This window comes from Oratosquilla oratoria, chromosome 5 (genome assembly GCF_046742065.1).
Source record: "Oratosquilla oratoria isolate Oo_2021 chromosome 5, ASM4674206v1, whole genome shotgun sequence".
Classification (NCBI taxonomy): domain Eukaryota; kingdom Metazoa; phylum Arthropoda; class Malacostraca; order Stomatopoda; family Squillidae; genus Oratosquilla; species Oratosquilla oratoria.
Genome location: NC_134781.1, coordinates 15,078,241 through 15,099,200, shown reverse-complemented (window position 1 = coordinate 15,099,200; position 20,960 = coordinate 15,078,241). Strand labels below are relative to the sequence as shown.

At 39.3% G+C, this 20,960-nt stretch overlaps 1 protein-coding gene across 2 annotated transcripts in view; it reads right to left on the bottom strand.

Moving 5' to 3' along the window:
* Positions 1 to 20,960, bottom strand: part of Khc (kinesin heavy chain) — a 721,767-nt gene that overhangs the window by 37,393 nt on the left and 663,414 nt on the right. For both annotated transcript variants that reach the window (XM_076184928.1, XM_076184929.1), the window contains 4 exons: positions 16,418 to 16,505; positions 13,680 to 13,800; positions 1,342 to 1,499; positions 56 to 262 (listed from right to left, as the gene is read on the bottom strand). In XM_076184928.1, coding sequence (XP_076041043.1) covers positions 56 to 262; positions 1,342 to 1,499; positions 13,680 to 13,800; positions 16,418 to 16,505 — 574 coding nt within the window. The remainder of the gene's footprint in view (positions 1 to 55; positions 263 to 1,341; positions 1,500 to 13,679; positions 13,801 to 16,417; positions 16,506 to 20,960) is intronic.

Here is a 20,960-nt window from a genome sequence, read left to right as displayed (position 1 = left end):
CTCACACCCACAACCACCACTCACCCACACCCACCACCCGCCCACTCACACCCACCTGCTTCTGGTTCAGCTCCTCGCAGAGTGTCTCGTTCTCCTTGCACTTGTTCTCGACCTCCTGGCTCTTCTGGTCGTAGTTGAGGGCGAGCTCCTCGAGGGCCTGCAGAACCTCCTTCACCTCATCCTTGGCAGCGTCGTTTTCGCCTTGGATTCTCGACATCTCGGACTGGAGGATCTCGTAGTCTCGGCGAGTGGCAGCGATCAACTGCAACATCCCAAAAGAACACAAGGGTTTGAGGGGTCATATGTATATGTATGTATGTGTATATATATATATATATATATATATATATATATATATATGTATACATATATATATATATAAATATATATATATATATATATATATATGTATACATATATATACAACACTGAATGGGTCCCAGTGATTAAAGATAATTTTTTATCAACCACAATGAACTTTAATTCTAAGCCATTTAGGCGCATGCAGAAATTGTAACGTGGTACGCCCGAGGACTCGAACCTATGCGGCGAGAACGTTACGAGTGTCGAGTGACTAGACCAATACACCATCAAGAGAGATATAAGCTCAGCGCAATTTTTCTTATATATCTGTATGCTCGAGTTCATACACATACACGAAAGTTTGCGTTCAACCCATCTCCACTATGATAGTACATTACTTAGCAATGTACTATCATAGTGGAGATGGGTTGAACGTAAACTTTCGTGTATGTGTATGAACTCAAGCATACAGATATATATGAAAAATTGCGCTGAACTTATATCTCTCTTGGCGTATTGGTCTAGTCACTCGGCACTAGTAACGTTCTCGCCGCATAGGTTCGAGTCCTCGGGCGTACCACGTTACAATTTCTGCATGCGCCTAGATGGCTTAGAATCAAAGTGCATTGTGGTTGATAATATATATATATATATATATATATATATATATATATATATATATATGTGTGTGTGTGTGTGTGTGTATTACCTAGTTTTACCTCGTTGTATTTTACGGGAAGGGGAGCTATGCTCGGAGAGTAAGATACAGAGCCCCAAAAACGTTGCATCTTTTCCGTATACTATAACGAGGTAATACATTTAGATAGATTCACACACACACACATACGAGGGTGACCTAAATAAAATCAATATTAGGCAAATATCTCTTCTGTTGTTTTTATTTCTATACACAAAAGTTCAATTATATTTAAACTTGATTTTTTTTCCAAAACTAAACTGGATCAATGCGACATCAACGGAAGACACATGTGTACAATTCTGACCTCTCTTGACCCAAAGTTGACCTCAGGTCCTTACCTCCTCCTGCTCGAGCATCTGCTCCTTGAGCTTCTCGGCCAGCTGGCTCTGTTGGTTGATCTCCTCGTCCTTCTCGTCCAGCTGCACGTACAACTGTTCCCGCTCCTTCTCCCAGGCGTCCCTTAGTTCGTTGCTCACGGACGCTGCCATGTTCTCTGCTGTCGTAGAAAACGGGGAGAGGTATTTAAATAGGGGGCATCTCGTTTGATATTAAAAAATGCGAGTATTTGGGTGTGCGAGTGATAAAGATATAACGATAAGATAAAGAAGCAAATAAAAATAGAATGGGAGAGATAGTGAGAGTGAAAGTGCGTGGGTGCGTGTGGGTGCGTGTGTGTGTGTGTGTGTGTGTGTATTTACCTAGTTGTATTTTACGGGAAGGGGAGCTATGCTCGTGGTGTCCCGTTTTCATATCTCATTTTATCTAAACTATTTTTAAATTCATGTATTGTTTTTGCACACACCACTTTCTCATCTAACTTGTTCCAACTGTCTATTACTCTGTGAGGAAAGCTGTTCTTTTTCAGGTCTCTTCTATAGCTGTCCTTTTTGATTTTCTTTCCATGTCCTCTTGTATTTCTATCATCCCATTTTATCAGATTCTCTCTATCAGTAATTTCTATGCCTTTCATGATTCTGTAAATAGTTATCAAATCTCCTCTCTCTCTTCTTTGCTCTAGTGTCTGTAGTTCAAGTTTTGCTAGTCTCTCTTCATATGATAGTTTTGTGAGTGTAGGTGCCAATTTTGTAATTGCTCTTTGTATTCTTTCAAGTTTTTTTTATAATTTTTTTTGTACTTGGTGACCATATTGTTGCTGCATATTCCAATCTTGGTCTTATCAGGGTGATTAGAATTTTCTTCACCATTTCTTCATCCAGATATGTAAATGCAACTTTGATTGTTCTTATTAAATTATAGGTTTCTCCAAAAATCTTATTTATATGTTTCTCAGGTGACATATTATTCATAACAATGACTCCCAGGTCCTTTTCATATTCTACTTTTTTTATTCCTTCTTCTCTCAATTTATATGATCCTGTTATTCTGTTTTTACTTTTTCCAAATTCCATTATACTACACTTCTTTGTATTGAACTCCATTTCCCACTTCCTACTCAATTCCTGTACTTTGTTTAGATCTCTCTGTAGTGATTCACAATCTTCTTCCGTGTTCACTTTTTTCAATAGTTTTGCATCATCTGCAAAGAAGCTCATATAGCTTTCGATTCCCTCCTCCATATCATTTATATATATAGCAAACATTATTGGGGCCAGAACCGTTCCTTGTGGAACACCGCTTATTACTTCATCCCAGTTTGAGTGTTGGTCTCTTATCACTACTCTCATTTTTCTTTCTTGCAAAAAGTCTTCCATCCAATTTAGTAGTTTGCCCTGTATTCCTCCTTCAGTTTCTAATTTCTTAAGCAACTTTTTATGTGGTACTTTGTCAAAAGCTTTTTTTAGGTCTAGAAATGCGCAATCAGCCCATCCATCTCTTTCTTGTATTATATCTATTAGCCTTGAATAGAAGCATATTAAATTGGTGACGCATGATCGTCCTTGTCTGAATCCAAATTGTCTTGGATTTAGCACGTTGTTTTTTTCCAAATATTTTACCCGTCTATTTTTTACAATTCTTTCACAAATTTTTGCTATTGTACTTGTTAGAGAGACTGGCCTATAGTTGTTAGGGTCTTCTTTATTTCCCCCTTTATATATAGGTACTATATTTGCTTTTTTCCAATCTTCTGGAACTTTACCTTCTTTCAAGGAACTGTTTATTATGATATGTATTATGTCTGCCAGTTCATTCCTGCATTCTTTCAAAATCCAGTTTGCTATTTCATCTGGTCCATGCGATTTTCTGACATCAAGATTACTCAAGTGTTTCAATAGTTCATTCTTTGTTACTTCTATTTCTTTCATAGGGGGGACTTTCTCTTTCCATTCAATCTCTTCAGGTTGTATGTTCTCCCTTGTAAACACAGATTTAAAATGTTTGTTCATAATTTCCGCCATTTCAATTTCCTCTGTGTATTCAATTCCTCCTTGTCTTAATTTCTCCAAATCTTGTTTGTTTTTCAGTTTGTTGTTTACAAATCTGTAGAATAGTTTTGGTTGATCTTTACATTTTTCTATGACATCTTTTTCATATTTTCTCTTTTCCTCTCTGCACGCTTGTACATATTCATTTCTATAACAAGTATATATTTTCCATTTTTCTGGTTTTTTGTTTTTCTTCCATTTAGCCCAAGCTTTGTCTCTTTTGTCTTTTATCTCCCTACAACTTTTATTGTACCAGCACTTTATATATTCTTTTTCCTGTTTTTGTCTTGGGACATACTTTTCTACTCCCTTTTTATAGATTTTTGTCAAAATATTCCATTTCTCTTCTACTGTTGTATCTTCTTTGTGTATTCTTTCCCAGTTTTCATTTTGGAAGAATTCTCTTAATTTATCAAAATTTCCTTTTTCATACATCAATCTTCCTTTTCTATATTGTTCATTTCTTTTTATGTATTTTTTCTCATTTAGTTCTAGTTCTATCAATATGTGGTCACTTTTGCTTATTGGTGCCTGGTATTCTATCTTTTCCACTATTTCAGGTTCTGATGTGAATATTAGGTCTAGTCTCGATGGTTCTTCTTCATTTCTATACCTGGTGTTCTCTTGGATCCATTGTGTCATTGTGTGGTCAGTAATCATCTCAAGTAGAACACTTCCCCATGAGTCTTCTCCACCCTTTACGGTCATCTCTTCCCAGCATATTTCTTTGCAATTATAGTCGCCCATCATAACTATTCTTCCTCCATCTTCCATTATCTTGTTTAGTGTTATTCTTGTGTCTTCTAACATGCTTTTATGTTCATTCTCTTCCCACGAGGCTGTTTTTGGGGGCACGTAGTTTATTACAAATTTTCTGCTCTTCTTATCTCTATCTTCTACTTCTATCATAATCATCTCTACTGTATTGTTCCCATATGTGACATTCTTCACGCTTATATCCTTCTTAGTCAGGAACATAACTCCACCCCCTTGTTTTATCTCTCTGTTTCTAATCCAATAATTATATGTATTGTGTCCTATGCTGTTGGGTGGTAGTGGGCCTTTTAATTTTGTTTCAACAATTCCCATTATGTCCGGATCTCTTTCTTTCAGATATTTGTTCAGTTCATTCAGTCCTGTTATTAATCCATCTATATTTGTGTAGGATACTTTTAACTTTTTGTTATTTCCATTGTATTCTCTGTTTCTTTTGTGTTTCTCTCTGTTATGCTCCATTTCTTCAATTTCATATTCACTACTCTCCAGTAGAATTCTTGTTTTTCTGTCTCCGTTCTGGTCTCGTTTTTTCTCTTAGCTTCATGTCTTTTCCTTATTTCCTCTCTTTCCTCTTTATTCATTTCCCTTTTTATCCATACCTTTTTATATTGTTCACTTGTTGCTAGTTTCCCTGTTTTGGATAAGATATTCTCTGCCGTCGTTTCTGACCTGAATTTAATCTTAATTGGTCTGGTCTTGTCTGTACTATATTTCCCGAGTCTGAATTTCTCTTCTATTTGTTTCATTATTTCTGGCTCATCTTCCTGAACTGATTCTAGTAATCGGCTTACTTTTTCATTTTCCTCCTTGATTCTTGTGGTTCTATCTGGGTTGTGTTTCTCTTCCATTCCTAATATAATTATACATTTCTTTTTATCTGCTAAATCTCTTACTATATTTTCCTTTTGTCTTATCACTTTAATAATTGAGTCTTCAGTTTGTTCTTTCATTTGCTGTTTAATTATGTCAGTGAATGCCACTTTATTGTCTTCTTGGGTTGTCTTCCAACTCATAGCTTCTTTAGCTATGGCTTCTTTGTTTTCTTTATTATTCCTCTTTAATTCTTCATTCTCCTCTTTTACTTCTTTTAACTGTCTTTTTAGTTCTTCTACTTCCTTAGTTAAGTTAATGTTTGCTTTCTCTAGTGTTTCTAATCTTTCAACCCTTTCAGCCATTTTTGAAATTCTATCAAATCTACTCTCTCATTGTTCAGTCATTTGTTCAAGTTTTTCTTCGAGTCTTGCTAGTTGGGGGAGGTTGGTATCCGTCCCCCCCTCATTAAATCCATGGAAATTATTATTCTCACCTTCCACTGTGCTACTCATATCTATGTTTCTAATCTTTACATTTTTGTTAGACCTTTCATCATCACTCAGCTGGTCAGGACCCCTTTTGTTTACATGACGCCTGCCTGCCTGGGTCAAGTCCTCCCCTTCCTCATTTCCTTCCATTTTCCTTAGTAATCCCTCCCCTTCTCCTTTTTCCTCACTTTCCCACTACACCACGAGCAATTTCCCCCCACCCTGTAAATACAATAGGTACTTCCTTTGCTTTGGGATCCACGAAATTTCACTTTTTCTTCAGAACGTCTTCTATGCCGTCCGTTCGTTGAAGTGTGTGTGTGTGTGTGTGTGTGTGTGTGTGTGCGCGCATCCAGGGCGTGGGTGTGGGTAGTGACGACATATTTTCATTTAAGGTATGGTGGGTTCCATTACTCATTCATAATGGAGAAAATATATTTCATTGTATTAAAAATGCACAGTGGAACTTTTTTTTTAATTTTGATAAAAGAAAAAAAAATACATCAAGCTCATTATGTGGCTCGAATTTTGTTCAAATTTTGTGGCAAAAATTAATTTCCGACAAAATCCATATATGAAATGATTACTTATGAACAGAATTACCTAATAAATTTAATTATCTGTGGTGTGTGTGTGTGTGTGTGTATTTACCTAGTTGTATTTACCTAGTTGTATTTTACGGGAAGGGGAGCTATGCTCGTGGGGTCCCGTCTTCATATCTCATTTTATCTAAACTATTTTTAAATTCATGTATTGTTTTTGCACACACCACTTTCTCATCTAACTTGTTCCAACTGTCTATTGCTCTGTGAGGAAAGCTGTTCTTTTTAAAATCTCTTCTATAGCTGTCTTTTTTTATTTTCTTTCCGTGTCCTCTTGTATTTCTGTCATCCCATTTTATCAGATTCTCTCTATCAGTAATTTCTATGCCTTTCATGATTCTGTAAATAGCTATCAAATCTCCTCTCTCTCTTCTTTGCTCTAGTGTCTGTAGTTTAAGTTTTTGTAGTCTCTCTTCATATGATAGTTTTGAGAGTGTTGGTGCCAGTTTTGTAATTGCTCTTTGTATCCTTTCAAGTTTTTTTATACATTTTTTTTGTACTTGGTGACCATATCGTTGCTGCATATTCCAATCTTGGTCTTATCAGGGTGATTAGGATTTTCCTCACCATTTCTTCATCCAGGTATGTAAATGCCACTTTGATTGTTCTTATTAAATTATAAGTTTCTCCAAAAATCTTATTTATATGTTTCTCAGGTGACATATTATTCATAACAATGACTCCCAGGTCCTTCTCATTTTCTACTTTTTTTATTCCTTCTTCTCCCAAATTATATGATCCTGCTATTCTGTTTTTGCTTTTTCCAAATTCCATTATACTACACTTTTTTGTATTGAACTCCATCTCCCACTTCCTACTCCATTCTTGTACTTTATTTAGATCCCTCTGTAGTGATTCACAATCTTCTTCAGTTTTCACTCTTTTCAGTAGTTTTGCATCATCTGCAAAGAAGCTCATATAGCTTTCAATTCCTTCATCCATATCATTAATATATATAGCAAACATAATTGGGGCCAGAACTGTTCCCTGCGGGACACCGCTTATTACTTCATTCCATTTTGAGTGCTGATCTCTTATCACTACTCTCATTTTTCTTTCTTGCAAAAAGTCTTCCATCCAATTTAGCAATTTACCTTGTATTCCTCCTTCATATTCTAATTTCTTAAGCAACTTCTTATGTGGTACTTTGTCAAAAGCTTTTTTTAGGTCTAGAAATGCACAATCAGCCCATCCATCTCTTTCTTGTATTATATCTATTAGCCTTGAATAGAAACATATTAAATTGGTGACGCATGACCGTCCTTGTCTGAATCCAAATTGCCTTGGATTTAGTACGTTGTTTTTTTCTAAGTATTTTACCCATCTACTTTTGATAATTCTTTCACAAATTTTTGCTATTGTACTTGTTAGAGAGACTGGTCTATAATTGGTAGGTTCTTCTTTATTTCCTCCTTTATATATAGGTACTATATTTGCTTTTTTCCAATCTTCTGGAACTTTTCCTTCTTTTAAGGAACTGCTTATTATGCTATGTATTTTGTCTGCCAGTTCATTCCTGCATTCTTTCAGAATCCAGTTTGCTATTTCATCTGGCCCATGCGATTTTCTGACATCAAAATTACCCAAGTGTGTCAATATTTCATTCTTTGTTACTTCTATTTCTTCCATAGGGGGGACTTTTTCTTTCCACTCAATCTCTTCAGGTTGTATATTTTCCCTTGTAAACACTGATTTAAAATGTTTGTTCATAATTTCTGCCATTTCCATTTCCTCAGTGTATTCAACTCCTCCTTGTCTCAATTTCTCCAAGTCTTGTTTGTTTTTCAGTTTATTGTTTACAAATCTGTAGAATAGTTTTGGTTGATCTTTACACTTTTCTATAACATCTTTTTCATATTTTCTTTTTTTCTCTCTGCACTTTTGTACATATTCATTTCTATAACCAGTATATATTTTCCATTTTTCAGGTCTTCTGTCTTTTTTCCATCTGGTCCAGGCTTTGTCTCTTTTGTCTTTTAACTCCCTACAACTTTTGTTGTACCAGCATTTTACATATTCTTTTTCTTGTTTTTGTCTTGGGACATACTTTTCCACTCCTTTTTTGTAAATTTTTGTCAAAATATTCCATTTCTCTTCCACTGATGTTTCTTCTTTGTATATTTCTTCCCAGTTTTCTTGTTGGAAGAATTCTCTTATTTTATCAAAGTTTGTTTTTTCATACATCATTCTTCCTTTTCTATATTGTTCATTTCTTTTCATATATTTTTCTTCATTAAGTTCCAGTTCAATCAATATGTGGTCACTTTTACCTATTGGTGTTTTATATTCAATCTTGTCCACTATTCTAGGTTCAGATGTAATTATTAAGTCTAGCCTCGATGGTTCTTCTTCATTTCTATACCTAGTGTTCTCTTGTATCCATTGTGTCATTGAATGGTCAGTAATCATCTCAAGTAGAGCATTTCCCCATGAGTCATCACCACTCTTTGCTGTCATTTCTTCCCAGCAGATTTCTTTGCAATTAAAGTCGCCCATCATAACTATTCTTCCTCCGTCTTCCATTATTTTAGTTAATGCTATCTTTGTGTCCTCTAACATACTTTTATATTCACTCTCCTCCCATGAGGCTGTTTTCGGAGGCACATAATTGATCACAAATTTTCTGCTCTTCTTATCTCTGTCTTCCACTTCTATCATAATCATCTCTACTGTATTCTTTCCATATATGACACCTTTCACGTTTATATCCTTCTTAGTCAGGAACATAACTCCACCCCCTTGCTTTTTCTCTCTGTTTCTAATCCAATAATTGTATGCATCATGTCCTACACTGTTGGGTGGTAGTGGGCCTTTTAATTTTGTTTCTACAATTCCCATTATGTCCGGTTCTTTTTCTTTCAAATAATCATTCAGCTCATTCAATCCTGTTATTAATCCATCTATATTTGTGTAAGACACTCTTAGTTTTCTGCCACTTCCATTGTGTTCTCTGTTTCCCTTATGTTTTTCTTTTGTATGTCGAACTTCCTTAGTTTCATGTTCACTACTCTCCAATAGAATCTCTCTTTCTCTGACTCCGTTCTGTTCTCGTTTTTTGTCTTAGCTTCCAGTCTTTTCTGCTTTTCTTCCTCTCTTTCCTCTTTATTCATTTCTCTTTTTATCCATATCTTTTTGTGTTGTTCACTTGTTGCTAGTTTCCCTGTTTTGGATAAGATATTCTCTTCCGTTGTTTGTGACTTGAATTTAATCTTAATTGGTCTGGTCTTGTCTGTGCTTTCCGAGTCTAAATTTCTCTTCGATTTGTTTCATAATTCCTGGTTCATCTTCCTGAACTGATTCTAGTAATTGGCTTACTTTTTCATTTTCCTCTTTGATTCTTGTGGTTCTATCTGTGTTGTGTTTCTCTTCCATTCCTAATATAATTATACATTTCTTCTTGTCTGCTAAATCCCTTACTATATTCTCCTTTTGTCTCATCACTTTAATAACTGAGTCTTCGGTATGTTCTTTCAATTGCTGTTTGACTATGTCAGTGAATGAAATCTTATTTCCTTCTTGGGTTTGCTTCCAATTTTTACTTTCTTTAGCTATTGTTTCTCTGTTTTCTTTACTATTCTTCTTCAATTCCTCATTCTCCCCCTTTACCTCTCTTAACTGTCTTTTTAGTTCTTCTATTTCATCAGTTAAGTTTTTATTCGCCTTTTCCAGTTCTTCCAATCTTTCAACCCTTTTTAAAATGGTGTTCATATGACCTAACCTACTCTCCAAGTCCTCGATCACCTTATCAACCTTCATCTCTAGTCTTGTCAGTCGGGGGGGTTTGAGTCCCCCCCACTCTCTTTAAATCCCTTGAAAATATTCTCATCACTTTCTGCTATATTGCTCCTATCTATACCTCTAATCTTCACATTCCTATTAGACATGTTATCATCCAACTCGTCTTGGGGTCTTTTGTCTACCCGGCGGCCCGTCAGGGCCAGTTCCTCCACCTCCTCATTACCTTCCATTTCCCCAGTAATCCCTCCCCCTCTCCTCTTTCCTTACTTTCCCACTACCTCACGAGCAATTCCCCCCCCCCCTGCAAATACAAAAAGGCACTTCTCTTTGCGTTGGTATCCACAATCTGCACTTTTCTTCAGAGCGTTCGTCAAGCCGTCCGTTCGTTGAAAGTGTGTGTGTGTGTGTGTGTGTGGAAAATCAGCCTCTATATAGGGCGTATGCATCTACCTACTAGCATGTGTGTATTTAGGTCGTGTGTACACATGTGTATGTACTGTACACGAGCGTACATGTAAGTTTGTGTAGATATCTAAACTTTGCAAGGGTGCCTTGGTTTGTGTTCGAATCAATTAATCTGAGCCATTCTCCCCCCCCCAAAAAACAAAAAAACAAAAAAACAAACAAACAAAAAACACAAAGTCAATTCTTGCTTTGAGTGATCACAATCAAATACTCACTTCAAGAACATTCCTTCCCCGACTTATGTCTTTCTGTCACTATTCCTTTGCTATTCTCCTCTCTTTCTCTCTCTCTCTCTCTCTTTCTCTCTCTATCACTATCTCTCTCTCATTCTCGTTTTCTCTAATGGCAAACTTCACACGTTTTTGTTCCTTCTCCTCCTCCTCTTCCTCCTCCCTTCTTCCACCCTATACAACAGAACAAGTACTAGGAGACCAACTAGTCTATAGCATGGCAAACCATTTTCTTTACTTCTTCTCTTTTCTTCCTTTACAGCATCTCCTCCTTCTATCTCCACCCGTTCTCCTCTTTCTCTTCTCTCTCTCTCCCCGTTCTCCTCTCTCTTTTCTATCTCTCTCCATTCTCCTCTCTTCTGTCTCACGTATCTCCTCTACTCTCTCTCCTCGTTCTCCTCCTCTCTTCTTTCTCATCCCGTTCTCCTCTCTCTCCCTATTCTCCTTTCCCTCTTCTCTCTATCTCTTATCTATCTCTCGTTTATCTCCTCCTTTGTTCACTCCACTCGTCTCCTCTTTCTCACGAGACGCGTTTTCCAGGCAGAGTTCGACGAAGCACAACGGAGGTCAAAAGATCCTTTCAAAGGACATGAATCCAAACCGAACTTGGTATCTCATCTATTGAAGTCCTGACAATTGTGTGTGTAACGTTTCATGAAAAACGTTCGTAAGCGTTTGTAGTTGGAAGACGGACACACAAACTCAGTGTCACTGGTGATATTGGGGAAAGATTACGCCAAATGGGGATCAAATAAACTTGTGGTTCTCAACATAGGGGGTCCATGAACCCCCCTCCCCCCCTCCCCCCAAGGGAGCAAAGACAAGAATCTAGGGGAGACTTGGCTTGCCGTTACAAATTATACATTTCTATATAATGTGAGGAATCAGAATGGAAATGCATATCACAAACATCTATCATACGTAAGATAATTATGATTGTCAACTTTGTAATAAAGCAGTTTCTCTTCATGTATATATATATATATATATATATATATATATATATATATATATATATATATATATATATATATATATATATATATATATGGCGGGGTGAGATTTTGGGAAAAATGAGCTACACGAATGTTTAGAATTCATGAAGGGATAGAATGGAGTGAAAAAAAGTTGAGAACCCAGTGGGTCTAAACTACTTTCGGTCATTATTCCAATTTTCCTGAAACCATTTTTAACAACGAGGTTGTTACCCTCTCTTGTCATTTCCACGCCAATGGGGGAATGGGTAGTGAATGCAATTTGATCAATTTGGAGTTTGTAAATTCCCGAAATAGGCTTTGTCTTCATTCTTCTCTCTCCTTTCGTCCTCCATCAGTTTCTCCTCTCCTCTTCTATGTCTTCTTCCCTCTTCCTTTTCCTTCTACCTCGAATTCTTTGTTTCACACATCCCCTTTTTCTTCCTTTTTCTTCTCCGTCTTCTTCTCATTGTTCTTCTTCTTTTTCTTCCTATTTTCTTCTTCTACTTTCTTCATCTTTTTCTTCTTCCTCCTCTTCCTCTTTTCCTCATCTTCTTTTTCATCCTCTTTTCCTTCCTTTTTCAACTTTATTCTTCTTTCTCTTCCTCTTTTCTTCGTCCTCCTCTCTTCTCTCTTTGTCTTCTTTTTCTTCTTCCTTCTCTCTCTTTATCTTCTTTTTCTTCTTCCTATTTTGTTGTTCTTCTTACTTTCTTATTCTTCCTTCCTCTTTTCTTCGTTTTCATTTTCTTCTTCTTTTCTCCTCCTCCTCTTTCGCAATAAGACTTCCTAGAGGATATTTTCCCGAACCAACGCCCACTAGACACGTCCCGAAAGAATCAAGAGCAATTAAGAGTTTCTGGAGCTCTTTTTTTTTTGAGTTATTATTAAACATGACCCAACAACGGACGGAAACGTAAAAGTTTGTCCCAAGTTGAAGACATACGAGGTCATACGGACGCAGGGTCGGTGCCGACCGAAGCAGGTCGGCTGCCTCTTTCTCCTCTTCCTCCTCCTCTTTCCCCTCCTCCTCCTCCTCCTCCTCCTCTCCCTCTCCCTCTCCTCCTCTTCCTCCTTACACCTCTCCTTTCTCCCCCTCCTTCTCTTCCCCCTCCCCTCCCCTCCTCCTTCTCTTCGCACTCCCCTTCTTCATCCTCCTCCCCCTCCCTCCTCCTCCTTGTCTTCCCCTCCCCTCCTTCTCTTCGTCCTCCTCCTCCTCCTCCACTTCCCCCTCTCCTCCTCTTCTTCGTCCTCCTCCTCTTTCCCCTCCTCTTCCATTTCTCCCCTCCTCCTCGTCCTCCTCCTACTCCGCCTCCTCCTCTTCACCCTCCTTCTCCCCTCTCCTCCTCTTTTGCCTTTTCCTCCTTCCCTTTCCCCTCTTCCGCCTCCTCCTCTTCCTCCCCCCTCTCCTCCTCTTCCCGCCCCTCGCGGTCACCCGACGGGAACCCAACCTCCTTGAAATGTTTAGCTTTATGATTTTTTTTTTCTTTCTCTTTCGATTTAATCATATTCGTGTGGTCCTACAGTACCCACCACTCTCCTTGTGTGTGTGTGTTTGTGTGCGCGCGCGTGCGCGTGTGTGTGTGTGTGTATGTGTGTGTGTGTGCGTGTGTGTGTTTGTGAGGAAGTGTGTGTGTGTGTGTGTGTGTGTGTGTGTGTGTGTGTGTGTGTGTGTGTGTGTGTGTGTGTAAGTGTGTGTGTGTGTGTCTACTGATTTATATTTCTCTGACTGTGGTATTCAGGAGAGGAGCAACACTCGTGGCACCCCGTCTCCTGCTCCCCAATTGATCACATCTAGCCTTGGGTCCAACCTCATTTATATCCTTAATTTCAAATGATCATATTCGAATTTTAATCCATGTATTGTTCCAGCCTCGGCTTTATCCCCATCTAAGCTATTTCGTGTACGTGAGTGTTGACTCTTATTTCCTTCTTTTACCTTTTTATTTTCTCTCTCCGATTCCTTCCCCCTTCCCTTCTTTTACCCACTATACCTTCCTGAGCGGGTTAGAGCGTCGCTGTTTGCGGCGGAGGTCGAGGTGACGGCCCCTCTCCTGGGCGAGTTCGCGTCACTCGAATTCGTGAGATTGAGTTCGTGAGATCGATTTCGTGAGATCGAGTTCGTGAGATCGAGTTAGTGAGATCGAGTTCGTGAGATCGAGTTCGTGAGACCGAGTTCGTGACTTCGAAGAAGAGTCTCCGACTCACCTTTGACCATGGAGCGCTCCATGTCCACCGTGACCTGCTCGTCGGCATCGACCTTCTCGCCCTGACGCCAGCGCTGCAGCTCCATCTCCAGTTTCTCCAGCTGCGCCTTCAGCTTCGTTGACTGCGGGAGGAAGAAGGGTATGTTAAGAAGAGACAAGGAAAGGTCTGTGTACGTACATTACAAAGGATTACAAAGGAGGGGCATGCCGACAGGAGACCTTTTGGTCCATAACTAGGTCGGATGCGAAAAAAACAACATAATAGATAAAAAATACATTAAATGAATGAATGAATAGAAATAAAGACCACGGTGAATCTCTCTCTCTCACACACACAGTATATGGGAGAGAAAGACATCGAGCGGCGATAAACACATGAAGTATTCGTACATATAACACCGGAGATGGAAGTTAAAGGGAGCGCGTTACTTTAACAAGAACTGGAGGATAACACGATACCCATGGGGAGGGAGGCTATTTCTGTGGTGAGAAGGGGGGATAAAGGGAAAGCAGCGAGGGAGGGGAGGGGAGGGGAGGGGAAAGGAGGGGAGGGTAGGGGAGAGTACTTTGTAAAAATGGCATGGAAGAGAGGCGAGGGATATTTGTGTATGAGATGCGTTACTTTAACCCTTCTGCTGCGCTGAGGGTTATCCACTGTTGAATACAATCACTTGGCGACAGGTAAATCAAATGATTACGTCGGGAACAACAGCGAAAGGATTGATATTTGAGACTTACACTTGGGAGAGAGAGAGAGAGAGAGAGAGAGAGAGAGAGAGAGAGAGAGAGAGAGAGAGAGAGAGAGAGAGAGAGAGAGAGAAAGGAGAGAGGGAGGAAGGGAGAGAAGGAGAAAGGGAGGAAGGGAGAGAAGGAGAAAGGGAGGGAGGGAGAGAGGAAGAGATGGAGAGAGGGAGAAAGGGAGGGAGAGAGGAAGAGATGGAGAGAGGGAGAAAGGGAGAGAGGGAGAGATGGAGAGAGGGAGAAAGGGAGGGAGGGAGAGAGAGCGAAAGGGAGGGAGAGAGAGAGAGAGAGGGAAAGGAAGAGAGGGAGGGAAGTAGGGAGGGAAGGATGGAGAGAGGGAAGGAGATGGAGAAAGAGGGGAAGAGAGGGTGAGTGAGTGAGTGAGTGAGTGAGTGAGTGAGAGGGAGTGGGATTAGAGAGCGGTGGAGGAGTTGGGCTCAAGGGTACTGGTTATGGTAAGGAATGTGTCAAGGTGTGGAGAAGGGAGAAAACTCTGGTAACTATGAAAAAGTTTGGAGCATCAGCAGCTGATGTCTTCAGACGACCGGGGGCAGAGGATGGGGAGAATGGGAAGGAGTTGGGGGTGGGGGGGAAGGTGATGGGGAGATGAGTGGGGATGGGATGGGATGAGATGGTATGGGGTGATGATGACAGGGGAAAAGCAATATCTTCTGTATATGTGCATGTATATATGTATGTATTTTATGTATGTACATGTATGTGTGCTTTTGTGTGTATATATGTATATATATATATATATATATATATATATATATATGTGTGTGTGTGTGTGTGTGTGTGTGTGTGTGTGTGTGTGTGTGTGTGTGTGTGTGTGTGTATGTGTGTGTGTGCGCGTACGTGCACGACCGAGTTCGAAACTCGTGTTTAGACAAGAAAGACATACATTTCTCTGAAGCCAGCAAGTGGATTGATATTGACAAAGGCGAGTTTCCCGTGAGAAGACATAGGAACATGAACCTTATGTCCCTTTGTCCCTTGAAGAGGTCTGGAGATGACATCTGTTGTCCTTAGGGACTTGAAGAGGACACCTCATCCAGACATGACAAATGCTCCACTTCATGTGAATAAAATCGTCTGGCGGCAGTCATAATAAAGGTGAGGTTTGTGAACAGTGGCATGGTTGACTCGATTGGGGGTTGTTTGGGTAAATTGGGTTTTTGGATTAAGTGGTAGACTTTAATGATTTTTTGTTTTGTTTCGGCAGATGGTTTTATTCGTGGGGTTCCGTCCGGTGCAACAATATCAATTACGTCACCAGCTTAAAGCGGTTAGGACAACGCTATATTTGTGTGTCTGAACATGAGTATTGACACACACACATACACATACACACACACACACACACATCCACACACATAAACACGCAGGCACACACACACGCATACACATACACACACACACATAAACACAGACACACAGTCGCGCATACACATACACACACATATAAACACAAACACACATATAAACACATAAATACACACACACACACACACGCATACACATACATACACATACACACATAAACACATCCACACATGCGCACACACACACACAGAGGCAAACAGGCACACACACACATACACGCACACACACACACACACACACACATAGGCACTTACCCCCATGGGCACACACACACACACACACATAGGCACTTACCCCCATGGGCACACACACACACACACATAGGCACTTACCCCCATGGGCACACACACACACACACATAGGCACTTACCTCCATGGGCACACACACACACAAGCGTGCGCACGCACACACACGCACATAGCATTACCCATAGATCGGTCATACGAGCTCTGAGCTCTCTTCCGGGAGGGAAATAGCTGTCGATCACGAGTCCAACACGTGATCCAAAGACCAAGGGGAATACACACACACACACACACGCACACACACATCTAAAGCGAGCAAGCCACCGGCACGGGGTAGGTCAGACTGGCCAATCAGGGCGAGCTCACCTTCTCCTTCTCTTTCTCCCATCGTCGCTTCCATTCCTCCGCCGTCAGCTCCTCGTTCACCATCACGCAGTTCTTGATGGTCTTGGCTCTGCGGACAGATAGAATAAAGTCATTCAAGTGCGCCGCTACTCCACCTCCTCCTCCTCGAAGCAATTATTACTACTATTATAATTATTGGCTATCGATGATATTATTATTATTATTATTATTATTATTATTATTATCATTATTACTATTATTATCATTATTATTACTATCATTATTATTATTACTATTATTATCATTATCACTATTATTATTATTACTATAATTATTATTATTATTATCATTATTATTACCATTATTACTATTATCATTATTACTGACAGTTCACCAGCGCTTGTATCCTTAAAGAAAAATTTTATGCCTAGAAGGTGGACATGAAGAAAAAAGAAAAGAAAATAAGGACATATGGAATGGGAAAGAGAATGACAATGGCAGTGAATGAGAGAGAGAGACAGAGAGAAAGTAGAGACTGTCCTTGATCAATGCAACATACGAGAAAAATGCATATATATATATATATATATATATATATATATATATATATATATATATACAGTATATATGAAATATATATATATATATATATATATACAGTATATATGAATATATATATATATATATGAATATATATACATATATATATTCATATATATATATATGTATATACATATATATATTTATATATATGTATATATATATATTATATATATATATAACGTAGAAACCACTGTTGGAGTAGAAAAGACTGGAAACGGGGAATCTATATATTTCGATTGCAAACTGCAATCCTCTTCAGTAGATACAATTAAGAGAGAGCGTGCTGCTTAAGTAGCACCCTTAACAAAAGAAAGGGGAACATGGGAATATGTCTCTACCCTCGGCTCACTCAGTATGCGAGGTCAGGAGGCAAATGAGCTTTCAATAGGTTGGTGATGAAGAGTCCGGACATTATATCCGGGGACCATTGCCCCTTTGAAATATTCATGTTGGGCTGATATTCAATGATAGTAGATTCTACAATTTTTCTCCTGAACTCACATCTGGATTTATAAATAAGCTCAGCTTTGTCCCAATCTAAACAATGTTTAAATTGCTTAACATGTTGGAACACAGCTGAGCTCTCTTGTGCATATTTAATGGAACGTTTATGTTCAATCATCCTAGTATTCAAATCCCTTCCAGTCTGTCCGATGTAAACTAAGTCACAGCCTTTACATGGAATCGAATAAACCCCTTGGCTCTGCTCTTCTTTTAACCTTTGGTGGACATTTACCACCTTTTTTATTAATGGTGTTAGGGTAATAATTAATCAAATTTAATTTGTCTTTGGGAAGAAACAAATTAAATTTGATTAATTATGAATATATATGAATATATATGAATATATATATATACATATATATGAATATATAATATATATATATATATATATGAATATATATACATATATATATATAAAAAACTTCCCTATCACACATACCAAGTACCAAGAACATAGTCACAAAATACACAACGAATATAAAGTTTTCATGGAAATTATACGGTAATATACTACACGAACTCCACTTCAATGAACTTTGAAAATATCGTGAAATTTGCATTTTAATCAAAATGGACCTAAGCCGGCTTGGGAGAGGCTGTTGGAGGGGGGGGGGGATGTCGACACGGTACACTGCGTTTGCAAAAAAAAAAAAAAAAAAAAGAAACAAAAAAAAAAAAAAAGGAATAAATAAAAAATAAATAGAATATATATATGTATATCTACATATGTATATATATATATAAATATATATATATATATATGTGTATATATATATATATATATATATATATATATATATAATACACACGTGTGTGTGAATGCGTATGTGTGTATTTTTTGTGCCTGGGAAATCGAGCTTTGGGTCATCCAATCCTTGACCTCGGCAAATGATGAAACAAATTCAAGTAAATAAATAAATACAAATTCAGATGACGTAGGTGGGAAGAGGAAAGACGAATCTTAATCAGATTTCTGTTTATGACTAGTTTCGCTACAAGCTTTATCAAAAGAAAGCTTATAGTGAAACTTGTCAAGAATATAAATCGAATTAAGACTCCAGTCTTTCCTCCCCCCCCCCCAACTTCATCTCGGTAAACACATAAACAAAAATTTATACAAATAAACAAATAATGAAATAGTAATAGGTAAAAAATAAATAAACACGGAAAAAGAATTATTAATAATAGCACTAAATAAATACGTCAATAACTACGGTATCATCAGCGCAACAATTACAAAAATAATAATCGAAATATTAAGAGTCATTCTCCTGCAAATGAAACTTGTATTCCCAAATGCGGTAAGTAGATTTAATCACTCCGATGTGGTTGGCATTATTTATATATTTCATTCTGGCTCAGCCCTGACGATTTTATTCAGCTGAGAGGGTCCCTGTATTGAAGAGCTTAGGACCATCGCAAAACACACACACACACACACACACACACACACACACACACACACACACACGTCTCGATGGCGCTGTGGTACCACCCCGACAGCTAATCCAGCCGTCCGAATTCGATTCCCGCCCAGGGGTGAAATAATTTTAGCATCGCTGCACAGCGAGTCGGCACTCCAACTCTCGTGGGCAAGGAGTTGTATGCGTGTGTGTGTGCGTGCCCATAGATCGGGCATACAGTATTTGAGCTCTGAACTCTCATCCGGGAGGGTAATAGCTGTCGATCAAGAGTCCAACACGTGATCTAAGAACATTGTGAAACACACACACACACACACACACACACACACACACATACACAGACACACACACAATTTAGAAACTTCTTCATCCTCCTCCACCACCACCACCACCACCACCACCACCACCACCATCACCACCACCACCACCATCACTAATCTTATCTGCCAACACCACTACTTCGCCATCAACGCAAATCCCTTCCCTCCACCCATTCAGTCCTTTCACCGCTGACATCCAACCAGGTGAAAAATATTTAACCACCAACACCACAACAGCACCACCACAATCACCACAACCACCACCACCACCACCACCACCACCACCACCAACATCACAATCACCACCACCTCAAACTTTTAAGCTGAATTGTCACTTTAGCCACTAACTCCTCTGTTATCAGATTTTTTGTTTTATCTCCAACAGACACTCCTCATATCCCTCTTAGTCCTCCTCCTCCTCTTCCTCCTCCTCCTCCTGCATCAGGAACCCCTCTTCTCCTCCAAATTCTCCTCTTCTTCCTCCCTCTTCTTTCTCTTTTCCCTCACAATCCACTTTGCTTATCACCTCTTCCACATATTTTTCCACTTCTCTTCTTCCTCCTCCCACTCCATCTCCAATTCTTTCAAAATTTCTTCATTATCAACAATTTTCCTCCATCCCTCTCCTTCTTGATTTCCTTCTCTTTCTCCTCTATTCTCCAATTCTTCTTCTTTATTCTTTTGTTATCCCCATCTCTTCTATATCCTCCTTTATCTTTTTCTTCCTCTTCGTCCTCCACCTTCATTTTCAATCATTACCTTCTCCTCCACATTTTTCCTTCCCTCCTTCTTCCTCCTCGGCCCATCCACCTAACCCACCCTCTCCTCTTCGTACTCCATTTTTCTATCTCACTTTCTTCTCCAATTACTCTTCCTCCTCCCCCTCCTCCTCCTCCTTCTTCTCTCCCTCCTCCAGCTCCTTCTCTACCTCCTCCACCTTCTTCTTTACCTCCTCCTTCTTCTTCTCCACCTCCTCTAGCTCCTTCTCTACCTCCTCCAGCTCCTTCTCTACCTCTTCCACCTCCTTCTTCTTCTCTACCCCCTCTTCCTCCTTCTCTACTTCTTCCTCCTTTTATCGTCACTCCTCTACCTTCCTGTTCTGTCTTGTTCTCCTCCTTCTCTACCTCCTCTAGCTCCTTCTCTACTTCCTCCACCTCCTTCTCTACCTCCTTCTTCTTCTCTACCCCCTCTTCCCCCTTCTCTACTTCTTCCTCCTTTTATCGTCACTCCTCTACCTTCCTGTTCTGTCTTGTTCTCCTCCTCCTCCTCCTTCTTCTTCTCTACCTCCTCTAGCTCCTTCTCTACTTCCTCCACCTCCTTCTCTACCTCCTTCTTCTTCTCTACCCCCCTCTTCCTCCTTCTCTATTTCTTCCTCCTTTTATCGTCACTCCTCTACCTTCCTGTTCTGTTTTGTTCTCTTCCTCCTCCTCCTTCTCAACCTCCTCTAGCTCCTTCTCTTCTTCCTCCACCTCCTTCTCTACCTCCTTCTTCTTCTCTACCCCCTCTTCCTCCTTTTATCGTCACTCCTCTACCTTCCTGTTCTGTTTTGTTCTCCTCCTCCTCCTCTATTCTCTTCTTTCTATTGCCATTTCCTTCTTCAGATTCTCTCTCTCCCACACTTCCTCCTCATCCTTCAACACCTCAAACTATTTTCCGAAAAATTTGTTCCTGGTGTTTCCTCCACGTCCTCGTCTTCCTCCTCTTATCTTCCTT